Source organism: Leguminivora glycinivorella, chromosome 8, assembly GCF_023078275.1.
Source record: "Leguminivora glycinivorella isolate SPB_JAAS2020 chromosome 8, LegGlyc_1.1, whole genome shotgun sequence".
Lineage (NCBI taxonomy): Eukaryota > Metazoa > Arthropoda > Insecta > Lepidoptera > Tortricidae > Leguminivora > Leguminivora glycinivorella.
The window spans coordinates 9,872,282-9,892,649 of NC_062978.1; the positions used below are offsets into that span (position 1 = coordinate 9,872,282).

The window sequence follows — 20,368 nt, forward strand, 5'->3', positions numbered from 1 at the left end:
TTATCGGATTGCAATAATCTAAACATCCAAATTATAAACAAATCAATTACTTTTGTAGTCGGTACCAGACCTGTTCATCGTTTTGCTATTCCTGTTTGCACCACCCAACCATACGCAGGCTGGTACCGACTCCAAAAATAATTGATTTGTTTATAATTTGGATGTTTAGATTATTGCAATCCGATAAGAAATCTGAATTCAAAGGTTTATTATTTTTTGCTTTTTAGTTTCTCCGTGTTTTGTAACGCGCTCATTTTTGAAGGCGGTTTTATTTTTTGTTAAAAAGTTTATTTATTTGTTGATTTTTAGTGGTTCCTATTGATATTTTATGTATCAGTCCGAATATATTATGTACAGTAGTGAAAGAATTATCCTTTAACTCCTAACCATTGAGGAGTTGACCTTCCATCATCAGCTCAGCCACATAAAGTTATCACCATCAGGCGTAAATACTGGTGTACCTTTGAAAAAAATACACTAGAAACATTACATGTGCCTATAACATTTGAGGAGTTTCCTCGATTTCTCCAAGATCCCATCATCAGACCCCGACTTGGTGCCAATGGGACCATCTCGGGGTTATACCTGATCGAATGAAATAAAAATTTTGAAAATCGGTCCATGATTCTCGGAGATATCGAATAACATACATACATACATACATACAAAAAAAAAAAAACATTCAGTCGAATTGAGAACCTCCTCCTTTTTTGAAGTCGGTTAAAAAAGCAGCAGTTGCATCAAGCAGCACTAGAAATTGACTGGGACCTTAAGGGTAAAATTCGGATATACAAATACGACTATAGTCCGTAAATAATTGGGGTAAACAAATTACCGGTTTTATTATATTTTTAGTTGAAAAGATATCCGATTTCACGACTCACGAACGATTTCGACGATTTTCAAAATTCACGAACTATAGATCCGAGTTTGTTCCAGCTGAATTCCGACGGGTACGGGTCGCACACGTCGCCGGCGCGGGCGCCGCTCGTGGCCGACGAGTGCGACGCGCCGGAGGAGACCGACGCGCTGTCGCCCACCGACGCCATCCTGCGGTACCGGGCGTGCTGCCAGCCGGAGACCAAGCCCAAGAATGCCAAGTGAGTTAGAGAAATTGTTTTCCCAGCTGTATTCTGATCCTTAGGAAAAGTGAAATCGAAGACCTACTGGCTGAACCTAACATCATAGGAGAGACTAAAGCACACAGACTCCGTTGGTTGGGCCATCTCGAGAGGATGGATGAGGATTGAAATGTGAAAAGAGCATACCTAGGTCGCCAAACAGGAGGACGACCTGTCGGACGCCCTAGGTATCGCTGGAGCGACATGGTGGAGGTAGATCTGTGCGAACTCCAAGTCAAGAATTGGCGAGAAGTAGCGCAGGACCGAGAAAAGTGGCGCTGTCTTGTATCGGAGGCCAAGTCTCATTTTGGGGCACTGAGCCAACGGAGTAAGAAAGTAAGCTGTATTCTGACGCGTACAGATAAGACGGACGAGTGCACTACATATTCGGTACCTAATAGAAATTCGATAATGTCGGAGGTTCGGTAATTCGGTAACGTAAGAGTGTGGTTACTCTTACGCATAGCTGGGCATTAACTCGTTAATCCGTTAATCGTTAATTAACGAAGTTAACATTTCGATTAACGGATTAACTTTTAAGTTAACTTTAAAAAATGTTAACGGATTCGTTAACTTCCGTTAAATTTCATCGGGTCCGTTAATCGTTAATCCAGCACCCCAAGCGGCTCGCTGCGCCGCGAAAACCACGTTCTTACTGCTACTGTAAAAGCCCGTAATAGTACGGCAAAACCTAGAATTTATCGGTAAAAGCAGATCCGTCGGTTATAAACAGTCTAAAGACCAATTGGCGACTTTGGATCACTTATTTGAGATCTTCTAAATCTTATTAGGCGTGCTAGATCGATCACTAACCTGGGAATAGGGTGCAATCATCAGGCATGACAGACAAATCGCGCAACCGACGCATCGAGTTAGAGTCCGGCGCGGGCCTTAGATTACTCTACTAAGTTATCGTGTCCCACAGCATCGAGTTCTGAAGATCTCAAATCTCAATCTGAAGAACCGACGCATCACGATCGCGACCGCATGAATGACCCAATAATTACCAATCCGAAGTAAAACCTAGGATTTAGCCAACCAACGGCAGTAGGTAAAAGCCCGAAGAGACCGTAATTATTACATTTCGGTTTTTTTTTACCGATTGGCGTCACAGGTTTTAATGGTTTTTGGTGGATACTTAGTAAATACAAATACATAATACTTACCTACAGTGAAGTCCTATTTTTATGACGTGTTAACGGATTATCGATTAACTTTAACTTCCGTTAAATCTACCGAAATGTATCGCTTTAACGATTAACGAAGTTAACTTTTTAAGTAACGGATTAACGATTATCGAAGTTAACTATTTGATTAACGGTGCCCAGCTATGCTCTTACGTTAGTTACTCACTCGTCTGGTACAGCGACCCTCACAAGCCCTAAGCCTTTCTTGGCCTCCAACACTAATGCTCGCTAATGATATGCAGTATAAGCTAGATGCATAAAAAGTTGGTTACGCAAACGCTAGCAAATGTTAGTCAGTGACAATGCTGCTGCCAACTTAGCTTAGACTCTATCTACTGTTCATGTTCAAGGGTTCAGTTAGCGCCGCATTCATTTCTTATAAGTGTACTAATCCCTGCAAAGAACGGATCCCTGAGAAGATCGAAGCCTCAAGTACAATAAACAATGTTAAGAGTTAATCGCGGACGCTCATGCATAATATGCTTAAAACACATGTGTAAATCTTGTAATGAATACAAATTTATTCTGAATACTAGAATCATGTTTGCTGCGCAGGTCGGCTTTGTAACAATTGCGACTGCGTTAAGTAATCATGAAGAAGCTTTTGTGCCAATAATCCTATTTAAAACGTATCGATGACCTAGTTCATATCCAATGGCTTTACAATCGCATTCGATTTATTCTGTATACAGGCTGTCCCAGGACTATAAGATATGAAGCGAAAGTATTACCGACCTAAAATTTAATATCGTAGATAAGATATTTTGCTGAAAGAAGACTTTATGTCATAATAATACCGCATTCAAAAATGTTCTAAAAATTAATTAGGTAGTTCGTCTGGGAATCAAACCGACTTAAATGTAAAAGATACCCTTATTTTTATGATAAGTACCAATTGAAAGGATGGACAAATAGTAATAATTAGTAAAGTACTTCTTTAGTAACATAGTCGGTATTCTAAAAGAAAGAAACAACGTAAACTGTTTGAGTCACTAATGAAACCAATATCCTATTTACGATATTTCAGGTACTTTCCCTTCATGTCTCATAGTCTTGGAACGCCCTGTATTTTAAATTAAATGACATCATCGGACAAAAAACGCGGACAATTTAAAAATAAATAAAGGGGAGGAAGCTTTAATCAAAGCGCTTCCCTGCCGCATGGATGGACAATCGATTAAATGGTTACGCATACAGACGTGACTAAATGACCACGTGTCTGGCTGGGCATTGTAAACTCAATGTACTGGCTTTGTGATAGAGCTTACGATGAATGAGCGTGGGAAACAGGTAACATACTGGAGCGTGGTAAGGCGTTCATCCGTTGTGGGATGTGGACAGCGCTTTAATGAAGGATCTGCCTATGCAAAACTTTGCTTTGAACTAAATTTCTATACCTATGTAGGTACTTGTAGTGCGTAAAGCCTGGTCTTAAAGGACTTTGTGTTTGCCACAAATTGGAATCCAGAGAGTTATGCTGCGACTCTGATCATACCTACTTAAGTAGTCTAGAATATATAATATGTGTACACAACTGCACATATCATGAGGAAATCGAATAATTTTAACCACCCATTTCTGAGGCCAAAAGCTTAAGGAAATTTTGCCATATTTTTTAGTATTTTGCATAGCTACACGAAATGCAGGCCGTGTGACGAAAATGTCCATAAAATTCAAACGAGGTGGTTTTGGTCGATATTATTCTTAACAACCAATACTTAGACCATAAAATATCAGAAACAGGAAAAAATAAATTTACTTTCCATAAAAAGTAACTTATTTTGTAATTTGCTTGGTAGAGTAAATAAACCACGAGCGTCATTTGCATTAATCCTAATACGAAACCCACATCCGTCCCCTATTCTATTCAATTATTTATCACACAATATCAATTTCAATTAAGCGTTAAAATAGTGAATGACATAACGTTCGGCCTTGGTGCACACAATGCACACTTACATAACATTATGGTCGTCTAGCCGGACCATTAATGGGTTTGCTACGAGTGTCACCAAGTCGTTTTGTTCGCCCCTTCGTTTGGCGACTGTACCTTTAAATGTATAGTCGCTATGTTATACTCGTATATCAGAGCTAGGAAAGTGCTCACAAATATCGGAACATGCCATGATACCAATCGTTAGTGTTTGTTCCGATTTTTGTGAGCCCGCTCCAATAATATCGTTCCTTCTAATCCTAGATAGTTTTCATTCAAATATAGACAATAGTTAGTCAACCTAAAGTTTGTTAGCTTAAGAAGTGGGTAGTTACATTTTATGGAGCATGATTGCGAATGTCTGAAGCATAACCGTTGAGGTGCTCCGTCAAATAGGACTTCAAGCGCTTTGTAAAGCGCATAGCATTCCCAATGCCTAATTATTATAAATGTAGGTCTGGAGACGATTCGCTTTAATGGCTTTGTTCAAAATTATAGCGTGTTGGCAACGCAACCCGGATCTAAGATCTCAACGTGCTTAGTTACATATCTTCTTTCTAGTCGATGTACTCTTTAATCGAAAAGTCGAAACTTGAGGCAAATTGTGTCAGAATATTTTTTCATAATATCAATATCCAGAGAGAAAAAATGGGAGCTACGTTTATATGCAGAAGTGATCGTCTCCCCTTTTCTCTCAAGACTTCTTTGTGGTCCACCCCCCGGTCGATACTTTATGCCCTGATAATGATCGTTTTGTAGGGGTTCTTTAAACCCTACTTAATTTATGTAAAGCTCTCTTAAGAAGGACATTCCGACCTAACAAAGCCACCCCTTATAAGTTTTCACGGCTCAGTCACGTGCTAGAGTTAAAGAAATACTTAATGAAGAAAAAGATTGTGTAGAAACCAGTTTCATCACAACACAATACGGCTAACTGTATCGTTTTGGGCTGGAAGGTTAGATGGTACTTTGTAATTTTTCGGTATATCAATAACTCAAGTTCCACACTCCAGATAAGTGTCTGGCCTTTTTACTCATTTTCACAGGTGATTTGGCGAGTTCGTACATTTGCTACTCGTGTTTAAGAAACACTGATCATTGTTTAAACGGGCCAAATGTGAAGGCACGACACACTACTCCGTATTGACTGCATATTTTGCATATAATAAAAGAAGCGTAATTGCACTGCTCTTATTTAATCCTCTGGAACTAACAAGATGACGACAGAGACAAAGCAGGATCTTGCGTAATGACCGTTTAGAATGCAAGTGGCGATTCTAGCAAGCCTAGATCACGTCGCGGTATACTAATTACTTGGCTCGTGTCTCAACTCGGTATTATGTGCTAGAAGTATATATGTGACTTTCATTGACAGAAGGATCCTTCTGCTTCAACCTTCAAGTGCAGTAAGGGCGTTTTCGTCTGAAATTGATGAAGAACCTTGAAATACGTCCGTATTGAAATTGAAATATAAGGTCTCTTCTGTAATGAAAAACCACGTAAATTACAGTCTACATGAAAACAAGTCATAATCACTGATCAATATAAATAGGTAGGTAAGTACCTTAAGTATAATCATGGATACAATAGTTAATAGCTGCAGGGGGTCTATTAGCGATGGTGGCCGCTTACTATCAGCCAGGCCGTTTGTTGGTTTGTCACATAAAGTGATAAGGTCAACCGGAATAAATACGACTGGTAGAGTAAATCCTTCTTTTGAAGATATATTCTAAACGAAACATATTAGTACTATTTATAGCCGTCATACATACATTAACAGTTTGTTGACTATAATGTACCTAGTGTAAAATATGCCTCGACTCCCTCCTATAATAATTAAGTAGTACTATTAGTAGTAGCAAAATCACAGTAATTACAGTAAAGAACAGTACAAAGGGGAACTTATACCTTTGAGGGATTAAAAATTTTGTATTATAATTAGTCCAGCAAGGATAAGTTCTCAGCTGGACCGAAAGTGATGGCTGGACATCCAAGGACAGAGGATAAATAAAGTTCCCGGTCCTGACCTATTTAATCACTCATCCATTTTCCTAGCAGGTAAATAATAACGTCCAAATTACGGTCAATGTCAACATATAGTTGCCACCCCGTTAACTATGAATATTTTGCACTAATTATTTCAAATACTTTTAGAGATCATTACGAAATTTTTATAAATACTGTGTAACGAGTACCTCTAATAGTGACTTCTTATAAAGTTATCGTTTATTTTGCGTTTATCCTCCGGCCCGCCTTTGCCTCTAGCTTCCCACTATACAAATGAATTTCTTTTGTTTTAAAATCGAATGCATTAAACTAAAAGAAACTGTTCCTTTTAATTATTTTGAATGCATTTGTTGTTACTACATTGATATCTAAAGGCACGTAGACGTGTCAAAAACCTGGCTGTAATAAAATTGCGCTTCTATACTTACAAATTTCATTAAAAAGTTCCATACAAAATAAAGGCGTAATGGTAACGTAATAGTGACCTCGATTGCATTGGAACATACACAAAAACATAGTGTATGGCGGGATCGTCGACCCCGCTCGTAGGTCACTATTCAATCGGGACCGCGCATGCGTACCTTATTCATCCTTTTATTACCATCAGATTGGTACTTAACTTTACCTTTATAGAACTGTGGTGCCCCTTGATGCATATTAGGGTTGACACGTTGCATTTAAGAGGTATGGATGCATGTTGCGTAGCGTTTTGGTAAGGGTGTGTGGCCGGGTCAGTGGGTCGCTCGCGCAGCCTCCCGGCGCTCCGGGACGCGTCTCTATCGACCGCTTGCTACCGGATTAGGGTTGTCGAGTGGATACATTTTGGAGTCAAACCAAATATGCTGGTTAAAGGTATTTTGACCACCCGAACTCGGTTTGACACTTTGTAGGCCGTGCTAGAGACTTGGCACTGAGTCCAAACAAGACCGGTGTCTTTGTGTACATCATCATCATTGTACTTTCCGAGGATATAGTATTTTTAAATCACGAGGGGTAGGATTATAAGTTTCATTTCCTGTTGTTGTTGCCTGTACCTTATTTACATTGTTTTTTTGTAGGTAGCGCAATTAAGAATATGTACTTCATTTATTATTTGATGGAATCTGTGTAGAAAAAGGAAAGTCAGAGAATGTATTATAGGGCCCTTCCACGACTCTTCTTTTTCCGATGTATGTATATGTATATTTATGGAACGGGCAGAGGGTCTTTCTCTTTACCCACTTACCCAGCAGTGGAATAACTAAGGTGCTTATAAATAAACTTTTATGTATAACTTAAAAATCCCACACCAGATATTGAATAATAGTATTAAAGAGTTCACGGAACGTCGGTACTTATTTTACTATGACTTTTTTAGTTTAAAGAGAAAAACAGAGGTTATGAAAAAGGAAACCACCGCACAATAAATCTGATTGATACTGTATAATAAAGAGATAAATATAAGTCAAGTAAGATATCAAAACCGCTGAAAGTCGATAGCGCATTAGCTGCATAAAACATGCATTTCTGCACCTCCCCTTCACAATCACGAGTCGAAGGGAATTACGACCCTCTTTACGAGTGCAATTTAAAAGAGGGTTCGCACCAGAGGGTCGACACCCCTAGTTAGCCGCGCAGCATCCAACACTGCGCAACTCGGCTCTCAGTGTCCCGCCGCACCTTACTTCCGGAGCTTTGAGAGTACAGTCCGCCCTGCCCTCGTATCCTTAACCCTGAGTCTTATGGATACTGTGTAAGCGCGTTCAGTGTGTCGTGATGGGGAAGGAGAAGCATCAGCCGATGGAGGCTGAGGTGAAGGTGGCCACGGTGGAGCTGGAGGCCGTAGACAATATGGCGACTCTGCCGGTGGGCCAGCACCGACAGCAGGGGAGTGACATCGCCATCGCCGAGAAACATAACACGGCTAATAAGGAAATGGAGCTGAAATGCGTGCAGCCGAAGCCATCCAAAAAGTATGTCTGTTAACGATTTTTTTTTCAGATTCATGTACCTCATCTTAAGGACCACATATTATACACCAATTCATATAGATTGTGTGTAATTTGTGTCTTTGTAATCGAACAACCTATTTTTGCACATATTAGTTCGATAAGCATACCAACATACATCGATTTATCTTTATGCAGTCTTTTGTATAGTTAAATTAGTTAATCGAATCAAGGCATTAATATTAATTAGGTATATATTTTGTACACTGGAATCAAAAGGTTCGTATTGTTGATAAATGTAAAGTTGTAAAGCTATAGATATATGCAATAATTATTGTCCCAATTATTTGACATAAACTTATAGCAGAAAGAAAATATTTTATGTGTTCTGTCCATGAATGCAATTGCAACTGCGCAGAAAGGTGGTATATACCTACAACGTATTTGAACGATCCGGTTAAATTTCGGACCTTCTTAGTCAATTACTTACTACCTATATGTGTAATCTGAACAACCGCGACGTTGTAAATTACCAGTACTACCAATTACTCAATAAAATATTTCGCTAACACCGATTTCCGCGATTACCAATCAAATAAGCCATTGTTCGGATTCTAGGAAAGCACATGTGCGCTAATTTCATAAGAGTTTCTTTGTTTGTTACAGAACCTCCCTGTTCATCATCTCAAGTTTCATCTACGCGAAACTTCTGGTGGTGGTCTGCATCGCCTACGTGATAAGCGACGTCATCACCCATAACCTGCCCCTCTACTACTATGAAGGATTCTTCACCTATCTCTATGGCATGAGCATATTGTTCTTGCTATACGTTTTCTGCTTCCTACTTCAAGGTGAGTTCGGATTTCTTTCCTTTTCACAAAAACATCATGATTTTCAAAATACTTATAACAAAGAAATCGATGGATGTTTTTTTTCGACATGATATTGCCCATTAATCAAACAATTGGGTAGGTAAAGTTTTTTGACGATAGGCAAATAAAATATATATCTGAGTGATAGAATACGTTATAATGACCATGGAAAGGTGGCTCTTTTATTTTTATTTCATATTATTTATTAATTATCTTCTTTTAAGTGACCGAAATGACGTTTTTGAACATTAATGGCATAAGAGGTGACAAATGCTGAATGTAAGTCTGTCAACTGTCAGTGTCACTTAGCTGTCACTGGTACAAAATAAAATACCTACCTAATTATTTTATTTTTATATTTTTGAAGTTTCATTTAAGCAGCCGTATACTTGTAAATACTTAGGCTAGGTCTTTGTATTTGGTGGACTGATTAATATCAATCCGCCAGAAATACATAAAATTTGCATGCTTGTTTAAGTAGAATATGGAGAACTTGTCATTATATTATACCAACCCTATGTAACCCGTATTCCGCAAATAAATTCATTTCATTTCATTTCATTTACTGTATAGCCTTTAAACGGTTTTTCACAGAAAGCGCCTGCTGTAGTGGAAGTCCCCCGAAACCGAAGCCACCCCCAAAAGAGAAAAAACCGAAGAAGGAAAAAGAGAAGAAAACCAAAGATAAAGAAACGAAAGAGGGGAAAGACGGCAAAGACGGGAAAGATGGAAAGAAAGATGGCAAGAAAGAAGGCAAAGGCAAAGACAAGGACAAGGATGCCGGAAAAGAGAAACCAAGCAAAGAAGCCAAAAAGCAAAGTCAATTCCAGGTGCGTTAAGCTAAAAATCTTTAAACAGCACATCCATTTTATTAGTTCAATTTGTCACACACACTGTTATCGCTTCGTTTGGTTAACCCTATAAATGTTCGTTTTAAATTATTATTTGTTGAATATCACCATGATTTTCGCAATTCGTTTGTTTAACCACGTCGTCACTGTGATCGCTTGACAGGGACGTAACAGGCGCATGACCCTTTTATGTTTACGCCGGCTACTTTTTTGTTTTTTCATATCATTTTGGGCAGGAGGTGTATCCCCGTAAGATGCGTGATAAAGTTCGTCAACAACAATTACAGATTCAAATGGCGCTGTATGCGTCGGACCAGGTGAGGATCATCCGCATCCCGCTTGACACTTGTATCATTATTATCATTGCGGAGAGCTTTGGATGTGCTGTCGTAGATCATTTGGTTGGCAGTAGTGCTTTTTGTGTTTGAGTGTACGTTTTATAGGCTTATTGAAGACGTGAGACGCCTACAAGCCATACGTGTGAACTTAACGCGTTGATATTGGGATAATTGTCTTGTATATTTTTAGCACCAATTTAGAAACATCATGTTACTATCCTGAAATATATATTTTTTATTATAGAGTATAATAAAGTTACAGAATTCGATTCGTAATTAATTACCCTGTAAAATGTAAGTGTTCAATAAGTCTATTGTTTGCTGTATGGTTTTGCTTTCTTGAACAACGCCTGGTAAGCCGGTATAGGAATTCCTACCTGTTGAACCAGCGATGATAATAGTAGGTACCTATAACATACAAGTGTAAAAAATTAACAGTAGGCACGTTATCGAGCAGTAATACTAATTAATTTGCAACAATTTTATCACCACTGTACAGCGCGGGTTCCCTTTATCTTGCAGAATATTGATTGTCCGAAATACATTTGGCATAGCAGCTTTCGCAGAAACATTTTTACCCGAATGATACTTTTGCATAATTGTACAAATAGCATAACTGTCATATCGCATATCATTCATTTGGCAGAATTCTGGATAGCAGAATACTAATATTGTCGATTTTAATATAGCAGAATTGTATATAGTATACATTACATTTCACCGAATTAGTAATAGCATACTGCTAATATCGTCGACTTTAATTTTGCAGCATTTTATGTCTCATAATACTCATGTTTCTGACTGTAATTTTGCACCGAATAGACTTTCCGCCGAATTTATTTTGTCATGTTGCCAGAAATGTACATTAGGTTAGAACCCCCATCCAGACAAAATACTCACACGACACGGAAATCTTATATGTCACAGAGTCGGTTTAGGTGCGACGACGAGCGAAGCGAGGAGGAGCGTGTTAGGTTGACAGTGACTAGTGAGTAAACCAGAAAACCCTTTTAAGTGTAAAAAATAAATAAAACATAAGTGACATTATTCTGCGCATCAACATTATGCCAATGTATTATTCTGCCTTAGAGAATTGTGCGAAATGACAGTATGCCAAGTCAATAGAATGCGACACAATTTTCGACAAAACAATTAATCGATTATACGACTATTATACAATTTAACATTATGCCATTGTATTACTCTGCCTTAAATAATTCTGCAAAATGACAGTATGCCAAGAAATTTATGCAAAAAGTCATTCTGCGAAAAGAGGATTCTGCCAAGCGTTGTTATGCGAAGGTAAAATATGACAAAAAAATTATGCAAGATAATGGTAATCCGTACAGCGCAACTATATCACCGAAGTTATACTTCTCTATGAGGAGTGTGATTTCATTGGATAAAGGTATATTTGGTGGGTTATCTGTTGTAATCATACTATATTTAATAATATTTTATTTCTTTTTAAATAGCAACAAGATATTGTGGAGATGGAAGCCGGACCAGTGGCCAGACCAGTACGCAGAAGGAAGACTTCGCAAAACGAGCATAGTCATGGTAGCTTCTTCCTGCGAATTGGAGCTATTGGTAAGCAAGAAACACATCGCTTTTTTTTAAATAAGATTGGCAACTTTTAATAAGAAAGTTTTTTAATGTATGGTTAATAAATTAAATATTCATTTCAGCTTTCGGCTTGGGCACCATGATATACAACGGCTTAGAATTCGGAACATTCTTTGAGTTGCCCCTCGAATCCCCTTGCTATCTTATCTTGAAGGGGGTAAACCCGGTGCTGCAGATGGTCTTCACTTTCATGCAGATGTACTTTATTTTCATGAACTCTCGAGTAAGTATTTTATAGACACTATTTATATTATAAACATTTACATACATAGGAGATCCAAGGATTTAAAATAATTGCTCAATATTTCAGCTAAACATTCATCGATTCAAAGTTATTGCCCGATTTGGATTGATGCACGTCGTGGCAACTAACATTTGTGTATGGATAAGAACACTGGTCTTAGAATCTTTAAAAGAAATCACAGACTACCATGTGAAGTACCCTAACGGAGTGTCCGGCGAGACAGTTCTTGGAGGTAAGATATCGCTGACTTACTGTAGGTTTTTTATTAATTAAATTTGGGAAAATTATAGCGGAATATTAATTAGTAAATTACATTGTGTTGTTGAGGAGACACCGGTAGTAGGAGACTTTACTTTCCTTACAATAAGACTTCTGTTATAATTTTTCTCCTGAAAATTCTAAGAACCATTTTTACATTTGTATGTCAAGTTTGTGATTGGTAGTTGAAGGGGCCGTGACTGTGACTGATAAACATGATGCGGTTACAAAATAATGACGGATTAATTTTGGAGCTGGACACTTTTGAAGTTATCCAATTTGGCTAAGATTAAGAATAAAAATCTTTTTTCAGGAGTCATTCGTAAGCATACTTTGAGACACTCCGGAAAAGTATTTGGAGCTGCTAGCACAGCTGCAACTGCTATTGCTTCAACGGCTGTAAATTCTGCCAAAGCCCTAGGAAATTCAATTGGTGTAACCACATCTGCTCCCGTCACAACTCCTACAACGAGTAAGTTTCGTGTAATATTACTTTTTATTCATTTACTAATACACTAATGTTGTATTTGTGAATCGTTCGCAGTCATATTAAAATTTGCATGTTACATGTCAATAAAATGCGTTTTGAACTAATTTTTCAGCGACCACTCCCTCACCATATTTGAGCGGGTTTAACATGGGTGGTTTTCCTTCGAAATCGAAAATAATTGACACCATTAAGAGTACCATTGGGTACGATAATGGAATGGTTTATGGTCGCGAACAAGACGCTTGGCCCAACGATAATCCTTTCACAACGACTACACATGCGCCACTGGTGGATGAGAAAGTGACTCAATCCCAGTCGGCAATGTTAGAGGTGTACCAAGGGTTTTACTCGTCGACCTTGAAACCGATTGTCAGCACTATGGTGCAGAGTTCGACCCCTGGATCGTACTTCACGAGTAGGGACGAATGGGGTAACAATGTCGAAACTTACCGCGTTGACGATCCGCCTCACTCGCCAGGTTTGTCGGAGTGTCGTTTTGAACTTCACGTTTCCGTTCGTCGCCGATGCACTTTTTATTTGCCGTTGCCTGAAATATTTTAGTACCATCAAATTCTTTATGTACAAGTAGTAGGTATAGTCTTGTGTTTCCATAGGAAATCGTCTTAGGTATATTTTTGTTTCATTCATCACCCTTTGTGCATGTTTGTTGTTTATTATGTGACCGAAAAATACCATTCTGTTGTAATGTAAAAAAATGTAGGGTTTCAGTTATTTTAGTCTCCTATAGAATTTATGTTTAGTTCGTAAATAAATCCCAACCTTGTATATTTCCCTTACGCCTTGTTACATATTATAACTAACTTACTTACATTCGCTTTCCTCAAAAATTCTAACTTGTAATAAATATATTTTCAGCGAGCAACTCTTCGGAGGTGTTCGAGTCTTTATACAACCTGCAACCGCAAGCACTGATCGCCAACATCGATAACACCACAGTTTGCGGCCGAATCCCAATCATGGGAACCATCGTTACCGACTCCGCTCCTTACCTCTACCCGTTTATCATCGAGTACTCTTTGATTGGGGCCGCCGTTATCTACGTCATGTGGAAGCATATTGGCCGCTACCCTAGGTAATATACTTTCAAATTCATCGCTAGAAGCATGTTGTAACCGAAACGCAACCTAACATTTTTATTGACTAATGTAACCTTATTATATTCAATCAAAGTAGTTTTCACCATCCATTCTCTGCCGGTTTTACATCATATACCTATATTCCAACACAATGAATGCTTCAACTAAAACTTCTTACCCTTATCAACTGACATAAACTACACTAAACTGACCATTGATTGGCTCCTTAAATTGCTCCCACTAGTTACTATGAACAATCTTTCTACGTCTTGAGATATCTCCAAATAAATTATTTACCTACTTATCACTTGTAAGTTTAATACTTACTAATAAAAATACATAGATACGTTTTTAGAGTGATTAAAATTAAATTATATTGAACTGGAATGACATATTGAACTTTTTTTACTTTTAAAAGTATTTTTGTTTTTGCTGGTGTAAACGTCAGCGGTTTCTCTTCTTAGCCTATCCCTAGTGGTATTAAACAAGAAAGAAATCCAATTTGTTGGTGTTACTGGGCGTGGTTTTTCTCAATTGAGTAATGTGAAAGAAAATCAGACGTAACAACCGGTTGCAATTTGGAATAATTAGGGAATGGAAATAACCTGCCCTCGTCAAACTTGTATACTATTATACATACAGTGAATTCATATTTATAAATTGAAAGGACCAATCATTGGGTGGTTTGTTATTTTATACACATACATTAACATTAACATTAAAACCGGCAGTTAGTGTCGAGATATTAAGTACTGACGGGTACGCGTTTGGTTGCAGCGTGGCCAACGACGAAGATCTGGAAAGACGTCTGGAAGCTGTTCTCTCCCGCAGGGCGGCGGCATTGGCAGCAGCTCAGCGTGGAAACCGCGTCGACTGCGCCGGAGCCTCGAAGGGACTCTTCTGTGGACTGCTGTTATTGGTTGCTTCGCTCATCTGCTTGATTCTGTTCTTCGTGCTCATTAGACATCAAGAGTTGAAGCGCATCTCGATCTATTTGGCTGATGTATCCCATTGCGCTCTGATGGTCTTGTCTATATTGGCGATCTTAATTGGATTTATACGGTAAGTTTTATGTTTTACTTTTGTTTAACCGACTACATTCTTATATATGACAGTTACACATACCTTATTGAAATGAAATCCGTTATAACTATGGTAGTTAGCCTTATCTAATTGTGTCACTTTTTTAACAAGTATAACGTATATAACGTTTTTAGGAATTAGTTTGTATAAACCTCCATAGCAATACGCACTTGGGGTTTTAGTTTATTAATTTATTTTCTACCCAACTACTCAAAGGTCACCCATTTTAATTTTAGTTAGATATTAATTTAAACTTTTTTATTTTACTTATTTAGTTTGTTGTTTTTTTTCCTACCCTGCCCTTCTCCACGCTCCAATTTTGTCTTAATTTATTACACCCATTGCTAACTTTCACCACGATTCTGTGTGATCTTCACCCCTTAATCATTTACCATACTTGGTTGACCCTATAACGACCAGTGGTCGAGTTATGAGATGGAGCAATACCCCCTCCTACACCGAACCTCTCCGCAGGGTGCAATCGCTGAAGTTCCGCTCCGAAGAACAGTCGGACTTGAACGATATCCTGCTGCGCGTATCTGCCTTCGGTCTCTTCGTCTATGCCGTCTTCAGTGTCATCGCTGGAGGGATGGGAGCTTTCACCCATGAGCCGAATTTGCTCGTCATGATTACTGGATGCTTAAGTGTTCTCCAGGTAAGCTTTATGTGCTAAAGCTATAAATTTGCTTGCATGTTAAATTTGTGCATAATAAATTTAAATAAGTTTGATTAAAGTGAAATACTAAAGCTACCTTTAACAGGCAGGCTATAAATATATAATAATTCACTATTATTCTCTAAATCGTCGACGTATACGTATACGTAATCCAATTTTGGTTTCGGTCTCTACTGGAAAACGATACCTTTCCTCCTCCTTGCGTCGATACTAAGCATGTTCCGTTACGACATAACCTTTTCTCGTGTGAGTTCCGCCATCTATCGATTCCCGGCAGTGTGAACTGATCCGGTAAATTTAATTTTGAGTGTGGTCTGGATCGGTCCATTGATTCTTCCCTTGTCGGCTTTGATATTAGTCGAATTTGAGAGCTAATGCCATGCAAACATAATTTCAGGTGGTACTCCAACTGCTGTTCATCGCCGACGTGTCCCGCCGCCGCGTGCATCTCCCGGAGCAGGAGCGCAGCAAACCGGCGCGCCAGGCCGTTACCTTCCTGCTCATTTGCAACGTCACCATGTGGCTCATCTACACCTTCGAGGCACAAAAAGTGCTGGCCAATCCAGTAAGTATGATTTCTACGTATATATATATTTTGAAATACAATTATAGTCAATTAAGTATATTAGTAAAATTTAAATGTCTTGCAGTTGAAATATCTAGTACTTATACCGACGGAAGTTACACGAAATCACTCAGTGCTTCAAATATGATGTTCTTCAAAGGATATTCATGTTGATTCCAGGTTCAACTGGACTTTTATGGCTACGTGGCATGGTCCTTGGTTCAACGCTTCACTCTGCCCCTTTGCATCTTCCATCGTTTCCACTCAGCCGTCACCCTAGCAGAGATATGGAAGACCAGCTACAAGGCGCGCTTGGAGTGAGCGCCCAAATTAACACCAATGAGCGAAATAGGTCTCGCAAAATGAGGGTTTCTTGCATTCATTTCCTCAACTCAAAACCAGACACTACTACCATGATGAGTTAACCAGGTATTTCTAAATGTTGAACCCTCAATGCAGTATAAGGAATGTATAAGTAATAATCCTATCGGCAAGAACGTCCTGGAACATACTGGAAAGCCACCGATTTCGTCCTTATCCGGGACAGCAATTGTGTAGTTAGAACGGAATAAATTTTATTGTTATCAAAATCATCCTGCTAATTTGTATTATCGTGTGACGAATTTTGCGAAGCTGTGAATCTCTTTGTTACTGTAGAATTAAACTCATTGCTATCCCGGAGTAGGTATATAAACAGCTGGTGAAGGTGAAACTACGTATAAAGGATTTTTATTATTTATTTGGATACTTTAGCAGTTTTTTCAGTTTTTGTCACATTCCATATAAGTTACAGATCATAATAAATTAGGTTTCTTCGAAGACTGACTGTGGAGACTAACGCGACCAAACATTTTTTACAATTTGCATTGCCTACAATGGTTTTCTTTTGTAGGTACGTACGTAAATACAAATTGCTCATTTTTCGAATTCATATCTTGTGCTTTCAAAAATAACATCTTTTTTACTTAATGATAAGTAAACTTTATTAATCGAAACAAGATAATATTCATATTTAATCCCAGTTGTGAGAAGTTCCCTCCTTTGTTAGAATAATTTACGTGCCATGAGTTTAGGATTAAGGCTCAATTAAAATTTGACAATATTTTACATTTTACTTTCATTTATAATTTGAGAGAACTACCAGCAATGAGAATGAGCAAAACATTTTTTTTATATTTAGTTTGTAATAGAATTTCAAATTATTTCAATAACGTGGTGTGCCGTGTGCCGCGTTTTAAAAGTCGTAACAATTTAGATATAAAAATAATATTAACACCTATATTAAAGTTTCAGAAGATTTATTAGCCAACATAATAGATTACCTTGATCAGATTATTTGATGTAAGCAAGTAGAAGTACCTATATCGGAAATTTAATATAAAATTTCGGAATGTTTATAATCGTAAGCCGGTAGTGAATAGTGGGAAGTACCTATGTACTTAATTTTAGGAGTACGTACAATTTAATAATGTACTTTTTTCAGCTGCAGTTAACTGCTTGGTACGGATGATTTTGGGTAGCTATCTAATATGATTCAAAGATACATTTTTATTGCAAGGGGCCATGCGAAGTGTAACTAATCTACCATTCTAATTAAGCATGCACATTGAAACAATTGAAACACCAATGATGAAATAATGCCAAACTTCCGAATGCCCATTTTTGGAAATGGTCTCGATGAACCACGAACAGTCAGGTAGAAAAGGAAATCTAAATACTTACCCTCTTCTTTCTTTTTGTATATTTATACCGGGATATCGATCTCCCTATTTTCAAAAGCATAGAATAAGACACGACTTTGGCTTTGATGTGTCACCAACAATCATTTATTCTACCTATACTTGACCGTCAAAAGAAGGCAATTTGCACGTACTAAATGACTATGGTACCGCCTTGTTGCATTAAAAATGGTCACTGCAGATATTTTCGTAATGATCTTTGTGTGCAATCTATTTTTATAGGCTTACTAATTTTTACATACGATATTAGATGATGTTGAATACGAAACGCGTCGTTTATACGTGATATCAGTTCGATGTTATGGATTTTGTATAAAATAGTTAATAATTTATTTATTTATAACACATTTATTAACTTTGTAAATTAACTTAAGGTAAAAATAAACCTAATCACTATAAGATCTGGGAGTGTGTGTGCGAAGCGGCGTGGTGTGTATCTAGTTAGTTTTCGAATGGTTTTATTATATTTTAATGTTAAAGTAAAGTTCGTAATTTATTACTAATGCTAAGTAAGTTGGACTGTGAGCCCCTCAAATAATTTCCCGAAAGCTTTGGCCTCTGTCAGAGTTTGCGAGTGTCAGTGGAACACGAGAGCTAGGCTTGCCTCATCACTGCCGATATTTTATAACACTAGGACCTTTGATAAATCTATACTATTATCTACTTATCAACTCGTTCAATTTTGTAGGTGATATATTTACTGTGTACCTAAATGTTTGGAACAGAAAATACCGACGTGTATGCGTTAGGTTAGGATATAATTACCATTGTAATCAAACCCACACTTGGATACTCAATAAGTGTTAAATACATAGATACCAAAAATTAAAATTTGGAAATTCTACTTTATAGTATATGAGTAAAAATAAATGTCTATTGAATAAAATAAAATAATATATGTGATCGTAAGTTTTATTTTCCTTCCCTACTAGCTGTTACGCGGAGAACCTATGCATTTGCATTAAAAGTAAGAGGAATAATAATTTTTTACCACTCGGGCAATGCCACTTGTGCTCTACATAAATTAATCATGACCTATCCACATATTTGGACTAAGGTGTATACAATAGAGCGTCAGAAAGTACTCCCTGTGGAAAAATGGAAATGTTTAGTTTTTATTTTTAACGTGTTTCTGGTGTTTCGTAATGGCCGCTGTACCTACACATGTGGCCAACGGGTCCACCAACCCTTGGTGGAACCCCTTGGCCAAGCGTGTAGAGGGCTACTTGGCCGTATGTTGGCAGTTGGCGCTAGCGCTGGCCGGCCAACCGATTGGTGTCGGTTTTTTGCCCACACATCAAAGGATCTTGGCGCCAATGGCCAACTGCGTTTACACGTTGGCGCTTCATTCAGTTTGTCGTCAGCCGTCAGAGAGGACGACGGTAGTGAAATACATATTTATGAAAATAATAAGTTTATTTATGCCAATAATAGTGTTGATTTTAGGAAATAAAATAACCTTGCAAATGTTTAATATATTGCCTAAAAAAGATTAATGTGCTTATCAGAATATTCAAAAAATTGTTAATATTTCAAATAATTTAATTTTACTACGGGGTTATTATTTTTTAATCAAATTTTGCTGACAACGTAAATGATCTAGAATTTCCTAGCCTTTTCCATTCCACGTCCATCTTTCATGAAGAGCCAATGCCAAGTGATTGGTTCGCCAATGTGTAAACAGCGGCTCTTATCTTGGCCAAGGGGTTCCACCAAGGGTTGGTGGAATCCTCCTCGGCTCCTCGCTAATCTATGCATGCATTTATTTCGAATAGCCTTATGTAGCTTAATAGATGAGAGCGCGAACATTGAATAATTTGCAACTTACTATATTAAACTTACTGGTAACACTTAGACGGCATAATCCAAAAATACTTTAACTTAGAAAGGTTAATAAAACTACTAATTGTTTCGAGAGAAATTAAATTAAGTAGTAGAAAGAAATAAACTCGAATCTCACCTGAGTTTACGGCTTCGCGCCGTAATTAGCCCGTGAGTGTCTGAGGAGCTCCATTTACAAATAATACCGTGGGTGCGGGTTTTGTACCACAGCTAAGAACTAAGTATTACAGGTTCACATGTTATACTAAATACTATTTATTGTAAATAAGTCTTGAATAAAAAATGATATTAGAAACGACGGAAATAAATGAAGGAAAAAAACTTTCATCTATCAATATGGCAACTGAAAATCAAAATTGCCGTGATTGGTTGATTAGAACCACTGTAGAACGCTCATTCTTTGTCAGTGATCTACATCGACTAGTGCGTTTCGATCGTAAAAGCCATAACAGACTATTGCTCGCAACAAGGTCACTGTGCTTGCACTTTTCGCATATCTTGCATTTAGATG

At 37.9% G+C, this 20,368-nt stretch overlaps 1 protein-coding gene and 1 long non-coding RNA gene across 12 annotated transcripts in view; one reads left to right on the forward strand and one right to left on the reverse strand.

The window, feature by feature from the left end:
• The window catches only part of LOC125228482 (proton channel OtopLc), a 52,776-nt gene extending 33,858 nt beyond the window's left edge, over positions 1-18,918 (forward strand). For 4 of the 11 annotated variants that reach the window (XM_048133045.1, XM_048133046.1, XM_048133044.1 and 1 more), the window contains exons 3-16: positions 940-1,100; positions 8,843-9,027; positions 9,643-9,878; positions 10,136-10,216; positions 11,713-11,827; positions 11,926-12,086; positions 12,174-12,339; positions 12,679-12,837; positions 12,968-13,333; positions 13,732-13,948; positions 14,730-15,014; positions 15,456-15,690; positions 16,109-16,276; positions 16,457-18,918. In XM_048133045.1, the coding sequence (XP_047989002.1) occupies positions 940-1,100; positions 8,843-9,027; positions 9,643-9,878; positions 10,136-10,216; positions 11,713-11,827; positions 11,926-12,086; positions 12,174-12,339; positions 12,679-12,837; positions 12,968-13,333; positions 13,732-13,948; positions 14,730-15,014; positions 15,456-15,690; positions 16,109-16,276; positions 16,457-16,597 (2,676 nt within the window). In that variant the 3' untranslated portion in view covers positions 16,598-18,918. Of the gene's footprint in view, positions 1-939; positions 1,101-7,927; positions 8,201-8,842; positions 9,028-9,642; positions 9,879-10,135; positions 10,217-11,712; positions 11,828-11,925; positions 12,087-12,173; positions 12,340-12,678; positions 12,838-12,967; positions 13,334-13,731; positions 13,949-14,729; positions 15,015-15,455; positions 15,691-16,108; positions 16,277-16,456 lie in introns of those variants that run through there. The other 7 variants (XM_048133049.1, XM_048133050.1, XM_048133048.1 and 4 more) reach the window with 7 other exon arrangements.
• On the reverse strand, positions 10,525-20,199 carry LOC125228493. The gene is made up of 3 exons (XR_007177292.1): positions 19,976-20,199; positions 13,306-13,402; positions 10,525-10,645 (listed from the first exon to the last, which is right to left on the reverse strand). It is a non-coding gene; the product is annotated as an uncharacterized LOC125228493 (long non-coding RNA).
• Positions 20,200-20,368: the final 169 nt, after the last annotated feature.